Source organism: Martes martes (assembly GCF_963455335.1).
Source record: "Martes martes genome assembly, chromosome: 14".
Classification (NCBI taxonomy): domain Eukaryota; kingdom Metazoa; phylum Chordata; class Mammalia; order Carnivora; family Mustelidae; genus Martes; species Martes martes.
In genome coordinates, this window is record NC_137902.1 from 7970845 (window position 1) to 7989695 (window position 18851).

The 18851-nt window shown below is 49.2% G+C and overlaps 1 protein-coding gene across 1 annotated transcript in view; it reads left to right on the top strand.

Moving 5' to 3' along the window:
- Positions 1 to 18851, top strand: part of CPXM2 (carboxypeptidase X, M14 family member 2) — a gene marked incomplete at its 5' end in the record, with an annotated part of 127750 nt that overhangs the window by 96851 nt on the left and 12048 nt on the right. Inside the window, 5 exons of the mRNA XM_080823667.1 lie at positions 1982 to 2070; positions 8515 to 8638; positions 9827 to 10023; positions 11026 to 11205; positions 16746 to 17043. Coding sequence (XP_080679793.1) covers positions 1982 to 2070; positions 8515 to 8638; positions 9827 to 10023; positions 11026 to 11205; positions 16746 to 17043 — 888 coding nt within the window. The remainder of the gene's footprint in view (positions 1 to 1981; positions 2071 to 8514; positions 8639 to 9826; positions 10024 to 11025; positions 11206 to 16745; positions 17044 to 18851) is intronic.

Below are 18851 nucleotides of genomic sequence, written 5' to 3' on the forward strand. Positions count from 1 at the left end.
AAGAGTTTTGGAAAGAGGCCTCTGGGGCTTGGGGAGTGTTGAGTAGCTCTTAGAAAACATCATATGGGTAAATTAAGTATAAATTAATGGGAAAACTATGCGTTACTTTGCTTTGAAACATACAGGTTTGGAAACCCAAGGGACTGCGGCTTATGTGTGGTCAGCCCGCACTCCCCCAGAAGGAAAGTGCTGGAAACGTGTTGGGGGGGGGGGGCGGTCTGTGCGAAACCTGACCGGCTTCCGCTCTTTCCTGGGCCAAGTGGCAGCCTGCCTCTGCCTCACATTCACTCCCTTCAGGCCCAGTCCTTGTCTCTCATGGCATTATTGGCAGATAATATAAAATCTGGTTTTTGGTGTCTGGGTGTCTGTGTGATTTTGAGCTCATTACAGGGAGCCTCGGTTCTCAAGGTGAGAACGGGCGAACCCTGGCAAGGTCGGCTGTGGTGGCCACGGCCCGGGGCCCGGTTGGTGGCCGCGGCGTGCAGGGTGTGTCCAGGGCCTCGCTCCTGCTGCAGCGTGCTGGGCACTTTAACACGGTCCCCCTCGGACCCCGAGCCTGGGGACTCAGCAGGGATTATTTTTGCTGTGGATTCGGATTCAGGAGGTCCGGGCTGGGCTCATAGGCAGCCGGAGCACTGAGCAGCACCTTTGGTGGCAGAAATCGGGACCCGTGGCTCCCGATACCACTCGGGGCACACGCTCATCGATGAGCCACCAGCATGCTGCCACTGCCTCTGGACCCCCCCTTTGAGCCTCTTGAACCAAACCCACAGCTGCTGTGGCTCCAGCCTTGCCTACAGGCTGCCTGGGTCAGGAGAGCCCCCTTTGTCTAAAGCAGCATATTCTCGGGTCAGGATTTCTGGCTTCATTGTCCAGATGGAGATGCCAGGGGCCTGGCTGCGGGTCGGGTCCGGGGAAAGACCTCCGGATCCACTGCGGGCTCCTCCCCTTTATCCTCCTCCTCCCTCCTCTTCCCTAGCCTGTCCTTTCTTCTGAGGGTCCTTTGTTCTCATAATTGTATAAACAATAGGGCTTACTTACATGTATTAAAGGAAAAGGTCAATTTATATGAGGGAGAGAATCAAGTCAAGAGCAGACCTCTCGTCCTAGACCCCTGAATCCCAGTCCGCGTGGGTGACCAGTGTTTTCAGAGCCTGATCATGCCCGTTGGGGTCTCCGACTCCAACAGCAGAAACCCCAGCCCCCCGGCTTAGTGAGTAAGGGAATTCGACAAGTCACGTGATTGGAAGTAGGTCCTGATGCTGGCGGGGTTCTCTCTGTCTCTACTCGGGAGAGATTCTCAGTCGCTCCTCTGTGCCATTGAAGTCCTCCCCTTCCATCTGGACCGGGAAGAGTCACCAGGGTGTGCTGGGCTCTGCTTGGTTGACATGAGTCATGCAGGCTCCCTGAGCTGGGATGCGAGGTCTGTCTCCTGGAAGCACTGGGGTGATTCCCAAACCACACAGGGTTGCTGTTAGGAAGGATGGAAGTGGACTGAATGCTGGATGAGTAACTAGTAGTGAGCACCATACTTCCAGAAGTTTCCGTTTATGTATACAGTTGTGATACTTGTTCACTGATTCATTCATTCATTCATTCATTCATTCATTCATTCAGGGCCAACAGTTTGCCAGGCACATAGATTATTCCAACTAATACCAACCATGAACCAACGAGGGAAGTACCTTTCTTCCCTGTTTCCGATGAAGAAACTGAGGCAGAGACTGCTCCAGAGACTTACCCAAGGTCACACAGCACTTCATAGAAAAGAGATTTGAACCAGGCATTCTGGCTCCAGGTCTGTCTCCACCACTGGCTAATTCTGAGTCCTGAGATGTTTCTCAAAAGTTGACTCTCACCTCAGTGCCCATGTTAGAAGCTGGAGATTGGGTGGTGTCTCCATGCGAATCAGGCAACTAACAGAACCACCGCAAGCAACCGAATTACCCGAGTGAATTCCAAACCGTATTTCTGTCCCCAGATCCAAACAACTATTATCACCGAAGGAATGAAATGACCACCACCGACGACCTGGATTTTAAGCACCACAGCCACAAGGAAATGCGCCAGGTAAGCCCTGGATTTCTCAGGGCCGTTATATCCTGTACCCAGAAGAGCAGCGTCGTTTGTTGTTTGTTTTCCTTCTAGAGATTAGGGTGGTGTGTTTGGGATAGAGGAATCTGAATGATCGCTTATGTTCTCTGAAGCCACCCTTAATGCTTGTGGTCTCTACGTTGAGAATGCCTCACGGGGCTTCCGGTGACCAGACGGAGCCTCCCTCTCCGGCAAGTGGTTGGAACAGAATCTGGACCCAGACTTTTCTGATTTGATAATAGTTCTTTTTTTTTTTAAATTTTTATTTATTTATTTGACAGACGGAGATCACAAGTAGGCAGAGAGGCAGGCAAAGAGAGACAGGGGGAAGCAGGCTCCCTATTGAGCAGAGACCCGGATGCGGGTCTCGATCCCAGGACCCTGAGATCATGACCTGAGCTGAAGGCCGAGGCTTAACCCACTGAGCCACCCAGGTACCCCTTGATACTAGTTCTTACGACTCACTGTGTGTTTGAGTGATAACTGACTTGAGGATATTAGTCATAGGCAGAGTTAAAGAAGAAAAAGGATCTAGAACACCACTGATAAAAGTAACAGCTAGGAGCCTTCACGTAGGACCCACATTAATTTACTGTGTTAGCAATTGACCTGCAACAGCGTGGTCAGCCCTCCGGACCGGCCCTGGAGGGCAGGGACTGTTTCCTGACCTTACTGATGGGGAAGCCTGGTCACCGAGGAGAGCGAGAGCTCTGCCCCGCCGCTCTTCACTCTCTGATTCTCCGTCCTGGTTCTATCACGGAATCACCTGGGGCAATTTGGAAAAATATCCGTGCTTGAACCCCACCTCAAGCCACTTTTTTAAAAAGAATCCTTAGGAGAAGGACCCAGTGGTCTAACTATTTAACAGGTCTTCTCGTGTTTCTAACGTACGGCCAGGCTTCAGGACTACTGCCCCATAGCCTTACAGAGCTCAGCGTCTTCGTGCCATTCGGAGCAAAAGTCCGTCCCAGCTGAGATTATCCCCAGATTTAGTTACAGAAACCAAGTAATTCCGAGCTGTGGACAGTGTTTGCGTGCTGGGCCCAGAAGGGAGAAGGGACCAGCTGTTAATTGGGACAAATGAGAGAGCAGGGCCCTTGCTGAGTGCTTTGCCTGTGAAACCCGGTCCGGCCTTTGTCCCCGGCACGGTGCTAGGAAAGATGAAGGAGGACTGATGAGTGAGAAGGTCCGTGGCTACCTGAGGATCTGTTTGGAGAGACAGAACAGGGACATAGCCTCATGAATACATTTAAAGAACAGGGACTCACCAATGGCAAATTAGCGAGGCTCAAAGCAAGGGCTCGTGGGTGCCGAGAGAAGGAGCCAGCCGCCCAGTCCAAGTCCCACCATCCTGAGGTCGGAGCAGTGAGCCCGAAGGCCTCTCCGCCTCATCCCAGGGAATCGACAAACCCAGTTTGTCTCCATGGCATTTAATTTGAGACACTCACCCAGGGCTTCCAGACACCTGTCAGCCTAGACTTAGAGGTGGGACACGAGAAAGAAATGGTCTTGCTGTTTTGCTCTTCAGAAGTTGGGACGCCGTGTGTGGACCTGAGGTGTGTGAATCACCGGCTTTCACAAGCCTCTGCCCACCCTGCCATGGCACGGAGCACTTGTGGGTTAACACAGCTTTGCTCACTGCACATCTCAGGGTTTCTTTGCGAGCCCAGAAACTAGGCAAATATCCCCTCAGCTGGTGCCATTAATGTCAGAAGCAATGAATCTAAATGCATTTAAAATGAGCTACTGCACCGAGACACTGGGTAGCCGGTATCTGTAATTAGTTGCTCCGGGTAGAAAATCGGGATCTTTCCAGAAGAGGAGAGCTAGTGGAGTGCACTTCGTACCCATGGGCAGCTGTGCTCACCATCACCTGGTCATGTAGAGCCAAGGGGACACTTGGAATGGTCAGTGCGGCTCCTGCAGATGATGGATGGTGGGTGACCCCAGGGCTCCACAGCCCTCAGCTGGAAGCCGCTCTGGGGAGCATCTCTCAGTCCTGAAGGGTGTTCAAGCCGGAAGTGATTTGCCATTTGGATTCCTGGCTCCTGGGGATGAAAAAGAAGCCAGCTTTTTTAGCAATTCCCCGTAGGGAGTCTGCTGGGTTACTATAGAAATCTTTCTACTTCAGAAAAAAAAAAATGTTAGTTTATCCTAGTATTGAGAGAGACATTTCCAACAAACAACAAAAAAAAAAAAAAAAAAAAAGAGAGAGAGAGAGAAAAACAGCAGCGGAGCAGGAAGAGAAGAGAGAAAATAGAAAAACATATTGCATGGGAAGTGCTGAGAATATGTGCAGGAAATATTTCTAGAGCAACTGACTTTGTACAAAGTCTTTTTTTTTTTAAGATTTTATTTATTTATTTGACAGACAGAGATCACAAGTAGGCAGAGAGGCAGGCAGAGAGAGAGAGGGAAGCAGGCCATCCGCCAAGCAGAGAACCCGATGCGGGGCCCGATCCCAGGACCCCGGGATCATGACCCGAGCCGAAAGCAGAGGCTTTAACCCACTGAGCCACCCAGGCGCCCCATAGAGCAACTGACTTTGAAGGCGCTGGAAGGGAAGGGGGGAGGGGAGGGCAATGAGCAGGTTGCACAACGCTGGTGCCGCAGGCAGAGGGCCCCGCCCCCCTCCAGGAATGCTCCAGCCTCCGTGGTAAGTGTCACCGTTTCTCAATGCCGTGTCACCTCTTTGTCTATATACATCTCCTTCCTTTGGGACCCTGAAGGCAGAGGCTCTGTCGCTCTGTAGTGTGTACTAGACACATATGCACATCGGAGGTCCTTCCAGGGACGTAGCTGGGGGATAGGAAGGAGGAGTGACTGGCCCGGTGGGCTTGGTGGGGAAGGGCTTTGGTGGCAGATGGGGTCGTCTATGGTCCGGGGCTTTTGGCCAGCCTTGGGCAGGCGGAGACAGAAGGGAGGACACTCCAGGCAGCCAGAGCAAAGGGCTGGAGGTAGGCGCAGAGTGGCATGCTTCTGGATCAGTCTGCCAGGAGAGGAGGCTTGCCTGAGTGCTGGGAGAGGCTTTTGTATAGCATCTGAGAACCAGAGGAGGATTTTACGTGGCAGAGCAGTGTTTTGGGGCGAGCCATCTGGAAGGCATGTGGGGAACAGACTGGTGGGGATGATCATGATCCCCAAGAGAGGGGCCAGCAGGCCTGCAGAGGGATGAGAGAGAGGCAGCTCTGAGGAGGACTGGCTAGTCCTAGGTCTCCTGTTGGAATGAGTTTGGAGAGAGAGAGGGGTCTGGCAGGCTTCTGAGGAGGGTGGGGTACTGTCCACAAAGGGAGGAAAATAAGTGGTTTTGAGGAAAAGGTTCACGATTTCACCTTGGTGCTGGGCACGTGCCATCAGGGCGCAATGCCCGGGCAGTCCAGGTTGGCTGGCCACGAAGCGGGCTGCGATGCAGACGTGGGTCGAAGGCAGGCAGTGAGGGCCATTGATTTCCAGGGCAGTGAAGGTGGGTCAGGGGCTGTGGCTGAGCCTTCCCGGGAGCGTGGGCGATTGTGGCAAGAAGCCAGGGCAGGGCAGCCTGCTGGTGGACCTGGACAAGCCCACCTCCTCCCCCCGGGAGTGCCTCCTACCACCATTCTCCCTCCCGCCCTCTGGGACTCCTCTTCCACGGGACCAGATACAGTGCCTGTTTCCCAAGCAAATGACTAAAGCTCGTGGAAGGGGATTTTTTTTTCTTCTCCCCACCCTTTTTAAAAACCTTTTAATTCATTGGAGAAACAATATTATGCCAACATCAAATGCAAACCCAAAATCTAAGGTCCATCTTCCCTGAGCCCACCACCCTCAAGAATCAGCCATTTGCATTTTCCCCCATTCCGGCCCAGGGTTTGTCTCTGCATTCACAGAATTCATTCAGTTTCGATGAGAGGATGGGGATAATTTTGCCCTGCATTCCTCAGTTAATATTGGATCACGAGCCATTTTCCATGCTGTCCCCATCGTTGTAATCGTGGTGCTGTAGAATGTTCCAGGGGGTGGATGGAGCATGCTCTTCCCCACTGCCTTTTTGCCCTGGAGCACTGGGACATCTCTGGGCTCAGTGCTGCCAGGGAGAGGGTGAGGGTGAAGCACCACAGCAAGTGCCATCGTGCCTGTCATCATAGCATCCTTTATGCAGGATGTATATTACTGAAACTGAATTGCTAGAGAAGAGGGCTCTGTTTCTCTCTCCTGCAGAGGGGCAGGGAAGCAGCAGAACCGAGGGTTCAGTAGACACAAGGTTGGCAAAGTGTATTCCCATCTCCGGGATGGGAAAACAGAGTCTCGATGAGGCTCAGACCCTGCAAACCCAGGTACTCTCTGGGTGATCATTCTCACCTGGTTTATTATCACCTCCTCCCCCCAGGAGGCTTTTTAGACACTTTCTTAATTATCTTCCACCCATTATATTAAATATTAATGAGTAAGATTTTGCTGGGTAGGGCTGAGCTTTGGAGGGCCACAAAGCATCGTGATGTATGAGACCTTTAGCCCCAGACAACCAGTTTTCACCTCTGAGGGGGTGATGTTTCACTCCCCGCCCCCCATCCTGGCTGAGAATGCATGCTCTGAGGCCAGGAAGAAGTTCTAATCCTTACTGTCACTTTAACCATCAAGACCGCAACTCCAGTAAGACGTCTTGGACTCTTTTCAGAAATAAGCAAGGTGGATCACCAGCCAGGTCTTTGACGGGGCTGGTGGCCGCTGGGGAAATCCTTCCTGGCATTTCAGAGAGGATTTCTCTCTGTGCAGAGAGAACTGTAAAGAACCTTCATAAAGGAGACTCCTCAAATGTTTGTGTCATTCTCATGTGTAAAGGTGCTTGTGACACCACAGCACAAAGAGGTAATGTGGCCGGGAGGGAAATGCTAGGATGGCTGGGGTATGAGAAGGTGACTGGTGTGTCATGGCTGAGGCTGTCCCATACCGAGAGATGTCTCCATGACTAAGTGTGCATCCAACAGAAGGCGGACCTTGTTCTCCAGTGTCAACATCCTGATCTCGAAGAATGCAGGTGGCGTGTTGCTCCTGCAGCTGACTGGAGGAAGGAGTGGGGGTGGGCATCAAGGGACAGTCAGGCTGCGTGCGGGACGGTTGTGTTTGTTGCCTAGTTAAAGATGACTCAAGCGGTGGTGTCTACAGAACTGGTCGTTGATCCCAACCAAGGCAGTGGGCCCTCTGGTGAGGCTGATGCTGGGAGGTGAGGATGGCTAGAGTTCGTAGGGACTAGCATGTGGGACCCCAAGGCAGAGGGTGAGTGTGCTGCGGCCATCTTTAGAAATGTCACGGCGTGCCACTGACGGAACGGGCGGCCAAGATGGGCTGGTGTTCATTGCTTTGCTGTACCTGCAGGGATGGAGAAGAGGTCTGAGTCCAAAGCGGCTGGTACCCACTGGGTGACCCTGGGCAAATCCCTCCGTGGTTCTCTGAACCTCCGTCTCCATATCTGTAGAATGGGGGCAGTCACTCTGCTTTACCTACTTCACCTGGCGGTCATGACAGGGAAAGTCAGGGAAGAAATAGGCTGTGTGGCTAATGCGATTGTTGACATTATTAGTGACATTGTCACTGTGTCCCTTGGGAAGTTGTGATGCAGGGCACGAGGTCCCACTTCAACCCTGCAGCATGTGCGTGTCCCCCTCGGTGATGGGCACAGAAGCCACGTTTCCCTCTCATGCTGTCTCCCCGGTGACGGTGGGCTTCTGCCTGTGCCCTGTTGTGCATGACCGGCCCTTGTAGTCAGCTGCTCCTTCCTCTCAAGGGCAGCCTGTGCTCCTGTGACTAGCAGTGCCCCCCTTCCCTCCTCTGGGAGCTCGTCTCACCCCCTCAGGCCGAAGGTGTCTGTCTAGCAAGCTCAACTTTAAATGCAAAATTCAGGAAATGACACACATCTAATTTTTCTTCCTCATCAAAGCCTGCTTTCTCCACCTTTTCACCACACGACCTGCTGTTATCATGCCTTCCCTGCACCCTGTTACTTAGCATCCGTGGATTGGGCCAGCCAGTGACCCCTTTGTCGCTGCTCTGAGCGCCAGGAGGACGGGAGCCGTGTCTTCCCTCAGCCTGACACACCAAAGATGTTCACCAAATGATGAGAAAAAATGGATATTCAGTAATAAATGTTTATTTAGGCAGGATTATAGGGATCAAAGGCTCAGCGTGTCCTTTGAAGGATCTGTAGTCTAGCGAGGAGACAGAAAGAAAACAGGAAACCACAGTACCAAGGTGAGACCACAGCCAAGGGAGGTGAGAGTTACAACCTGAGGAGAACATTCCAGGCAGAGGGGATGGCGCTGGTGTTTGGCGAGGGCGAGGGCATGCAGGGGGGCTGTGGGAGGGGAACAGCCGGTGGCGGTCCGGGGAGCTCGGCTCCTTTAGCATCTAGCCACCACTGCTCAGAGCCTTAACTGTTTTGTTTTTCAGCTGATGAAAGTCGTGAACGAAATGTGCCCCAACATCACCAGAATTTACAACATCGGCAGGAGCCATCAGGGGCTGAAGCTGTATGCCGTGGAGATCTCGGATCACCCTGGCGAGCACGAAGTTGGTGAGGTTGCCCCTCTGTGACTCATCTGTCCTTCCATGTCTGTTTTCTTCTTAAAGGGTCAGGAGATGGCTCACCTCCGTGAGAACATTCATGAAGCAGGCTGGGAGCCGTCGACACTCCACTCTCACACAAAGAGTCTTCAAATCCGGGGTTCTGTGTTAGAGGCTGTTGACTTATTTAAGGGAGTTATACCTTCCTTTTCTCCAAATGAACCATGTTTCATTCTGTTCTCCAGCTCTGAGGCCAGTCACACTGACCAAAGAAAAAAGTGGCCGGAGGTGGTTAGGACTGAATCCTTTTATAGAAGAAAATTCTAGACTTGAGTTACTAATGACTTAAGTTAGAGGGAGGTCCCCTAATTTTTTTTTAATTTAATTCCATTTTTGAGCATTTCCTGTCTTCAGCCATTTCTCCTTCAGTCACTCTGGAACCTGGATCCTCTGGGTCAGAGGGGCTTCTCCGGTTTTCTTTTTGGTGAATCTGCGAGTCCTTCAGAAATCCCCCTATATTTAAGTCTGAGGTTTGTCTGCTTCATTCAACTCTAAATTCGTCTTTCAGGAGTTCCTCTTAGGAGTTCCTTCGAAAGGGTAAGGGCTTGATCTGCAGATAAAATTACACTTCCTTAAAAGTAGTTGCTTTGACAGTGAGAGAACAAGTATTGTCAGCCCACGCTGGGCTCTGATAAGCCCAACACTGGAGCAACTGAGCTCAGAAGAGAAAGAACTCAAAGGCAGCCTCCTCACAAAATTGTGTCAGTGCCGATGTCCCCTGCTGGTCTGTTTTCTGCTTCTGTTTATCCATCTCTATCTCCTTGTAAGATTTAATAGGACCTCCTCTGGAGAAGGACGATTGCCTCCCCAACGAGAAAAATAGTCGCCCTGTCTTGTGTTTAATTTGTGAATTTTCAACCTTACGCACTGTATCACTTTCTCTGTTCTCGCTAAATAAGAATAAATATGATTACCCAGGGGCTGGTATCATCTGTGAGTTTTCTACACATTTTCTTATGTACCTATTGGGGAATTTTTAAAAAGTGTAGTGATAGAACTTGGGGGGCCCATTTGTAAGAGGAGATGGGGTAAAACTGTACGTTGCTATAACTCAGAGATCTTTTTAATCCTAAATGGTAAGGGCTGTTCTGCTAGAAGCGCCGATATGGACCGTATTTTTTCCCGTCCTCGAGTAAAGGCGAGCCGGAGTTCCACTACATCGCAGGGGCCCACGGCAACGAGGTGCTGGGCCGGGAGCTGACGCTGTTGCTCATGCAGTTCCTGTGCCAAGAGTACTTGGCCGGCAACTCACGCATCGTCCGCCTGGTGGAGGAGACCCGGATTCACATCCTCCCGTCCCTCAACCCTGACGGCTACGAGAAGGCCTATGAAGGGGTAATGACGCCGCCCCCTGTTGGCCGGGGCATCCGTTAGGTCCCTGCAGAGCTCGCGGGGCCACGAGTCGATTTCCCTCCGGTGTCCTGGCTTCCCTTTCAGAGTCTCTCGGGGGGGGGGGGGGCAGGGAAACTCCCAGCTTCCCCAAAAGGTGCAAAGCAGGAATTGGGAATTGTGGGCACCTGGGAGGTAGACAGGCCAACACACTGGAAAATGTGAACGCGATGGAATAATCCAGTAGAACAGAATAAAAAGAACGCTGAGCCTGGAGGAGGCGCGCATCAAGGCAGGTCCTCAGTTTATCTGTGGCCTGTCATGCTCTCCGTGCTCCGTGCTCCGAGGAGAGCTGTTTTTGTTATTCTGAGAGATCGTTTACGTTTCATGTTCTAATTGTGGCGTAGGGTTTGTGCAGGTTACCGTCGTGGATAGACTATTATTAGTATTATCTGGGAATAAAGCGGAAAATTGTACTTGGTACCTGTCACACGTACGCCTGATAATACGGAATTGGGGTTGTGTTTATGGGTACCGAGTTGGTAGGGATTTTTGGTGCCCGATTTGTAAGGTCCGCTGGTCAGGGGTTTGCAAGCCAAACTTGTGGGCACGGCCGGGAGACTGTGTTAATGCGGTGGTGATTGATTTTGCAATGTTGGACTCTTGGATTCATTCCTACTCAGAGTTTTATCTGACCAGTCTAGAAGTTCTCGGGGGATGAGGAGGTTGGGGGGAAGGGTAGTAATACTTCTTGGAAACTGCCGTGTGGCTGGGGTGAGGCTCTGTCTTCCTTCTTGGGGTGATTTGGTGGTATTACCCCCCACCCACTAGAGGTGGGAGTACTAGAGGGCGCTTCATTGTTCTCTCTGGGGGGCCGTCTTTGGGCCGGAGGACCTGTGAGGCTTAGAGACACACCCAGGTAGGGATGGTGGGCCTGGAGACAGGGACGTCTTGTGTGGGAGAAGTCCGGAAGCCTGTGGGTCCCTCACGTTTGGAATTGTCTCCCAGGGCTCGGAGCTGGGTGGCTGGTCCCTGGGGCGCTGGACCCATGATGGCATCGACATCAACAACAACTTCCCCGACTTAAACACACTGCTCTGGGAGGCAGAGGACCGACAGAACATTCCAAGGAAAGTTCCCAATCACTATATTGCAATCCCTGAGTGGTTTCTGTCTGAAAATGCCACGGTGAGTAAAAATACCCCATCATTTGCAGAGCAGTGGAAGGCCAAAGTTAACACCCGCTGGTATTTGCGGAAGATCTGACATTTAAGAACAAGACAAAACCATTTTTTTTTCCCTTTCATGTTTTCTCCCAAAGCGGGGAAGTGTGCTAGATAATAACTACCTTTAAAGTTGATATTTGCAGATATTCTTCATAAAAGAGAAATCATTGAATTAGGTCTCTTTACAACCACACAGGGCTTTAAAAACAACAACAACAAAGAAAAGCCAAAAACCCTGCCATCTTACTGTCCACATTACTCTCAGCTTCGGCCATGCTATGGAATTGCTATGAAATTGTCCTTAGACCTTACTGATTGCTTGAGAGACCTTAATTTTATTTCAGTAAGTCCTCATGGATCATTACACGTCATGATTCTTTGGAAAGAAAAGAAATGCATTGAGTGAGAAATGCTTCCCTCAAATTTTCCAGTCTTCTTTTCCAAAGAGTGTATTGTGGGAGAAAGAATTTTCACAAAATTTTGCATGCCTTTTATGGCCTACCCTGCCCATTGTCATCTCCCTCTTTACCCCTGACCTCTGATTGTATATGTCCTTCAGGAGGGCTGCCTTGATTGCTTATATGAGTTAGGGTTGGATTTAGTGGGAACAATGGAAAAAACCAAAATGACAGCAGCTTAATGAGGGACAGTTTGTTTATTTATTTATTTTCGCAAAGAAGGACCCTAAAGGCAGAGGATAGAAGCCCGGCCAGACAGAAGCCCTGTGAACATCAGGAACCAAAGACTCGTCTACCTTTCTGCTTCCACCATGTTAGTGTATGACTTCCACTCTCAAGATCAAAATCCAAGATGGCGGTGGGTGCTCCAGCTGTCTTGGCTGTGAAGGAAGAGGGGAGCAACAGTTAAGAAACAAACAAACAAAAAAAGGAGTTAAGAAACAACGAAAAATAAAAAAGAATACAGAAGGTCTTCCTCTTAGACAATTCAGTTCATTTTAAGAGTCATTCCTTGATTTCCTCCATCATACTTAGGCTTCAATCTCATTGGCCAGAATTTAATCAAAACATGCTCTCAACCCACTGTGGCTTCCCGAAAGCTGGAAAATGCTATATTTTAGGCAAGCACATTGCAAGCTCCAGAAAACAAAATAAAAATAACTGGCTTCTGTCCCTGAGGAGTCAAGGGAGAAATGATGAGTGGATAGAAGGCAAGTCCCCTGCTCCGCCTTGGGGCTCCAGCCCACGGTGTGTGTGAGCACCACTTACTGAAGGAAGGCCGGCATGGTTACCTTATTTAGGGAGGCATAGGATGGTGTTATCCAGGCCCTCAGGAAGCAACCAGTCAAGTGATGTAGACAGACAATGGCGGTCTGTGGTGTGGTTAGGGAACCCATGGGTAGCTTATGGGGGATAAAGGGTTCAGGGCCCCTGAGTCTTCTGTATTCTCTCTCATTTCCCAATTCCATCCCATACAATCCTCCCTACCCCCATACACACTTTTCTTTCAAACAAACGTACTGATGACGTCTGGTAAAGCTGAGAATTCAAGTGATGTTATCATTTGGGAACTCTTGGACCAGAATTGGAATATGGTTGCCAACGTTCTTGGCCCCGAGGCTAGGAGAAATAAGGAATTCTTCAGCTTAGTCAGAGAAAGTCCTTGCATATCAGTCTTTGCTTTTAGACTAGAAGTTAGCTTTCTGAGCTTGTCGTCTTTGGGAAACACATGGGGAATTACACAGATCCTCTACCACCAACACTTTTTTCAGTTATGGTTACATTAGATAAGAAGCCAGCAAAGATAAAGACTTGAAAAGCAGTCAATAGCTTGACATAGGGATCTATAAGAAGTCTACAACCACTAGGTAGATAATAGTATATTTTCCTGAGTATTCCCTGGAACATTTTCTTTTCTTTTTTTTTTTTTTAAGATTTTATTTATTTATTTGACAGACAGAGACCACAAGCAGGCAGAGGGGCAGGCAGGGAGAGAGGGGGAAGCAAGCTCCCTGCCGAGCAGAGAGCCCGACGCGGGGCTCGATTCCGAGACCCTGGGATCATGACCTGAGCCGAAGGCAGAGGCTTTAACCCACTGAGCCACCCAGGCACCCCACCCCTGGAGCATTTTCAAAAATTGACATGCTCTGGGATCTAAGGGAAATCTCAGCCAGTTCCAGAGAATAGGAGTCAGACCGTGATGCTCTCAACAACATACAATTCAAAAAGAAGACAGTAAATAGGCTAATGAAAATATTACCACCTCTTTAGAAAATTAAAGAAAAATACTTCTAAATAACAGGTCAAAGAAAAAGACTGTACTAGCAACTGAAAAATAATTAGAACCCAACAGTAATGAAAACATTATGTATCAAAATTGGTGGAGTACCACAAAAACTCCTGTACTTTTAGGAATTTTATACCTTTCAATGATTATATTCCAAAGAAGAAAGGCTAAAAATTAGCTAAAGAAACTAGCAAATGAATAACAGAAGAACCCCCCAAAATGTATAAAGATTGTGATCAAAAAGTAAGAGCAGAAATAAGAGAAAAAACAAGAAATAATATGAAGGGATTTGTCTGTAGAAAGAATCATTTGATAAGATTTAATCATTACTCCCAGGAAAATCTCTTAGTGAAACTTTATAATACAGATAACTAGTTTCAGGGAGAAGGCTATTTTAAATGACATTAATCATAAAATAAAAGATTAATAAACTCAACTACATAACCGACATAAGAAAGCTTGCTCATCAAAATTTTAAAACCATAAGAGAGAAGCTAAAAACCAAGAGAAATTATTTGCAAATTAGGAAATTGGAAAAAAATTAAAACTTTCAAATACATAAAGAATAACAAATAAGAAAAATATAAATGGCTCAATAGAAAAATGGTTAAAAGAATATGAAGAGGCAATTCGTGGAAGAGGAAACATGGTTAATAAACATGAAAATATGTTCAGCCTTACTAGTACTAAGGAATGCAAATAAGAGAACATTTTACACCCACTGGTTGACAAATTAAGAAGTCTGACAGTAGCTGAGCGTTGGAGAGGATATGGGGCCAGTGGCTCTCTCATGCATTGTGGGTGCGAGTGTAAATGAGCACCGTGACTTCAGAGAATAATTTGATTATCGTGTAAAGTGGAATATGTGTATTTCTTATGACTCTGCAGTCCCACTTCTGGCAATTTATGCAAGATAAATTTCAGCACATGTATACCAAAAGAAAGCTCAAAAAAAAAAAAACCCACTGTTCAGTACAGTAAAAAATTGAGAGTTACGTGTATGATGCCCCCATCACGAGGACAGATAAGTAAATGATGACATCCCCGTACGGACGTGGAAAGGACTGAGCTACAGCTTTTGTGCCACAGCACAGATATACCTTGGAAACAGGAATTGAGAAGGGAAAAATTGGAGAAAACAATCAGTATGGTCACCCCCCCCCCTCCTTTTTAAGAGCAAAAACAAGTAAAACCAAATAATGTACTTTTCAGCATACACACCTAGGATAAAACAAAAAGAATGTGAATCGTATCGTTGAGGATACGGTGCTTACCTCCGAGGGCAAAACAGGAGGATGGGACAGAGGGAATCACATATTACACGGAAATTGTCCTTAGGATCTGGTTTTGGGCACAGATGGCGGGTTAATGAGTGTTGATTGTATCACCATGGAGAAGAGGACAAGCAGGGACCAGCGATGATACTGTGGAATGAGCCAAGTTCTACAAGTAGTCCCATCCAGGGCCCCCGATGTGTTTAGGAAGAAAAACAAAACTTAATGATCCCTAAGTCAATTTCGTTCCTCAATCAACTTTCTGTACTGCGCAGCCAAGCCATTTCCAGTCTTTATTTCTTTCCCATTATCAAATTTTATTCTGCTGGAATTCTCTTCATAGGAATCAGTAACTTAGGATAAATCATTGAATTCATATCAATACTGACTGTATCAGGCTTTCTAATTTTGGCTTTGAACATTGTGAGTTCCTTCCCCCCCCCCACTTTCCTCCCTCCCTCCCTTTCCCTCTTTCTCTTTTCCTTCTTTCCTTCCTTTGTTCATTTGTTCCTTCCTTCCTTTCTTCCTTTCTTTCTTTCAACTTTTTATCATAAAAAACGCCAACCGTACGGAACTGGAGCGAAAGCTTTCAGGGCCCCGGTGTGCTCATCTCAACTTCAATATCTGTCCATTCTCATCCATCTACATCTGCACCCGCTTCCTCCTCCTCCCCAGAATTACTGAGGCAAATCCCGGGCATGGCGTCATTTCATGTGCAGATATTTCAGTAAGTATCTCTAAAAGCTCAGAGTCTCTTTTAAAACCATGAACAATTACCATTATCCTATCAAAATCAATTATTTCTAGTATTATGAAATATCCAGGCAGGGTTCACATTTGCCCTATTATCATTCTCTCTCTCTCTCATAGATTTTTTTAAAGATTTATTTATTTGTTTTGGGGGGGCAGAGGGAACGAGAGAATCTCAAGCAGATTCCCCCACTGAACATGGAGCCCTATGCAGGGCTCGATCTCACGACCCATGAGATGATGACCTGAGACCAAATCAGGAGTGGGCCTCTTACCTGACCGAGACACCAGGGCGCCCCTCTTACAGCTGAAGTCAGGAGCCAGCGAAGCTCCCTCATTGCGGTCAGGAGCACTGGCTTTCCAGTCTCCTTTAACCTTAACTTTCTCCTGTTTCACTTCCTGCCTTTTTTCCTCGCAATTTTACTATCATTCAGCTCGTTGCTTATCTCGTAACAACTAAGGTACCAGCAACAGGATTAGATCGTCTTGACACATTTTCCACTGTCTGGGTGCTGCCAGCTGTATCCTTTCCGTGTCATGTAACCTCTGCTTCTGTGTTTCCTGTAAGCTGGCCGTGAGCTGTCGACCAGACTAGGCTCTGTGGAGCAGGGGCTGGCGAGCTGCAGCCTGTAGGCGGGCTACTCCCCGCCTAGCCTCGTTGGTGTAAATGATGTCTTATCTGAACCCAGCCCTGTTCATCTGCGTGTTGTCTCTGGCGCTTTCCCTGCTACAAGGACAGAGTTGGGTAGTTGGGACAGAGACCACAGGGCCATCAAAACCTAAAGTATTTCCCATCTGGTCCTTTGCAGAAAGAGGCTACCAGCCCCTGCATTAGAGGCCTGATCATATTCTGGGTTGATGTTCTCCTTGGGGGTCTATGTTCTTCCCTGGGGAGACGCATTCTGTTGGTTTTCTCTCTTTCTCTGCTCTTTGGAGCCGGAGATAGACATGCCTGGCCCATTGACTCACTGGAGTTGCCAAGTGTTGATGCGCTAACTCTGTCTTTTCCCCCTGGGCATGAACTGGAATATTCCTGCAGAAAATATTCCTATCCACGATTTGCAAAATATCCAGCTTGCTTCCGCCCAATTTTGAAATTCTACATTTTTTGCTACAAGTATTCCACGAAATGGTGGTTCTTTCAACCATGTCCCTGTTTGGAAAGTGGGGAGAGGAAGCAATTTCCTTCCGATCTTTATTTCTCAAAGCCTGTTTAAATGTGCCGCGTTCACAGGTGGCAGTGGAGACCAGGGCTGTCATAGCCTGGATGGAGAAAATCCCCTTTGTCCTGGGCGGCAACCTGCAAGGGGGCGAGCTAGTGGTGGCTTACCCCTACGACATGGTGCGGTCACTGTGGAAGACGCAGGAGCCCAGCCCCACGCCTGACGACCACGTGTTCCGCTGGCTGGCCTACTCCTATGCCTCCACGCACCGCCTCATGACCGACGCCAGGCGGAGGGTGTGCCACACAGAGGACTTCCAGAAAGAGGACGGGACAGTCAATGGGGCCTCCTGGCACACTGTCGCCGGAAGTAAGTCTCTGGTGGCCTTGCTGTCATTGTAGAGCCAAATGGTAAGGGACGGCTGGGACAGGGAGGGACCCAGCCGTCCCTTACCATTTGGCATGGGGGTAGTCATGACTGTAGTCTGCTTTGGACTGTAGTCCGCCAACACTCTATACAGACTCCTCCTTCGTCCTTCTGATAGTCTTGGGGGGTGTGGCTACTCCCCGTTTTATGAATGAGTTCACCAGGGCTTGGAATCTGAAGGGATCTCTCCAAGCAAGAAAGGGGGCAGAGCCACACCTGTTTGGCTCTGTGGTCTGTTCTTAGCCCCGAGCTATCCGGGTTCTGCAGGGTCAGAGACGGGTAGATGTAGACTTAGAAGGAAGTATCAGATCGAAAAGTGAACCCAGCAGAGGAGCAGAGAGCATGCGTGTGTTGGTGCTGGGGCCAGAGTGTTTTTACCCAGAACTGTGCCCATCGTGGGCGTGTCCCGTGCTGTAGGTCCCCAGAAGGGCCGGGCATCGACCCCACTCTCAGGTGTGAAGTGACTTCAAGCTGCAGGTGTGTCCTGAGGCCCAGCGTGTGACAAACACCATTTCACACACCTCCCGTCTGCTGGAGATCAGACCAGGGCATTCGGTCGAAGCTTGCCTGTGTGTGATGTGGGGAGTATGCGGTTTCGTTCCTGGCATCCACACGGGACCAGACAGGCCTCCAGCAGGGACTTTGGGAGTTCCTTTGCAGCAGCCACAGAGGACTCCGGGCTCCCATTTCCGGATAAGCTTTCCTTGCTGAATCCAAGCTGAGCTGGCCCAGGGCTCCCAGCGGAGGAGGGAAGAGGATATCCCATTCCCTAAGGTGCCTCAGCTTTGGGACGGCAAGACCCCACACATAATGCTGTGCTTATATTCTTGACTTTGTGGGGGTTGTCGAACCGCAGATGAACTTGAGAAATGTTCCATGTCAACTGGACCTAGACTTACAATCCAGCTCATCCCCCAGATGCTGTAGGACCTCAGGGGAGTTCCTTGACCTCTCTGAACCCTGTATTTTCCATTTGTGAAATGGGCACGATGGTAACGATGAAGATGGTGGACCTTTGGGACTGTCATGAGGCTCACATGGGTGGCAGGTGTGGGGTGTCCTCTGTCTAGCTTACCAGAGAAGCATGCCGCCGGGGACCCGCTCCCCTGTCTGGCTCCCCCCTCTCCTGTGGTATATGCTCACCATCACACCTCCTGCTCTCTCTTTCCCTAATTAACCATCATATTATTTCCCTTTGCTAGATTCAGCCTTCACGTGCTTTTCAGGTATGTGTCCGTGCTTGGGAAAAGAAAACTAAAAAGCGAATATGTTTGTTCCCGTGACCATGTTTTAACACGTACGGAAAGCTTGCCGTTTTCTTCTGGGTTCCCTACCCCGCAGCGGTGTTTTATTTATTTACCATCATAGTTTGGCCCTGCACAAAATTTTTTAAAAAATGGCAAATCCCTGTTGATTAAGAGAATTTTCTAATGGCCCCAAATCATTCTCGCTTCTCCATTTCAGCCCTGAGAACCGGTGACAGCCTTAACGTGAACAATCTGTTTACTTTTCCGGGCTGCTGCGACCGCGTCGGGTATGGACCCAGCCGGAGTCGCCGGCGCCGGGTCCGTCGCCACGTTTGGCAAAGCTGGCTGCCACATAGTCACACACGCAGCATTGATTTTTTCCTATCAATTATATTTCCCATCATTGCGGGGGCTTTTGTGGCAGAGCCGTGCGGCAGCTCGAGCCTTCTTAATCATTCTCCCTCCCGGCGGCGTGAGGAAGTGTGCGGATGCCTCTCTTTGCGG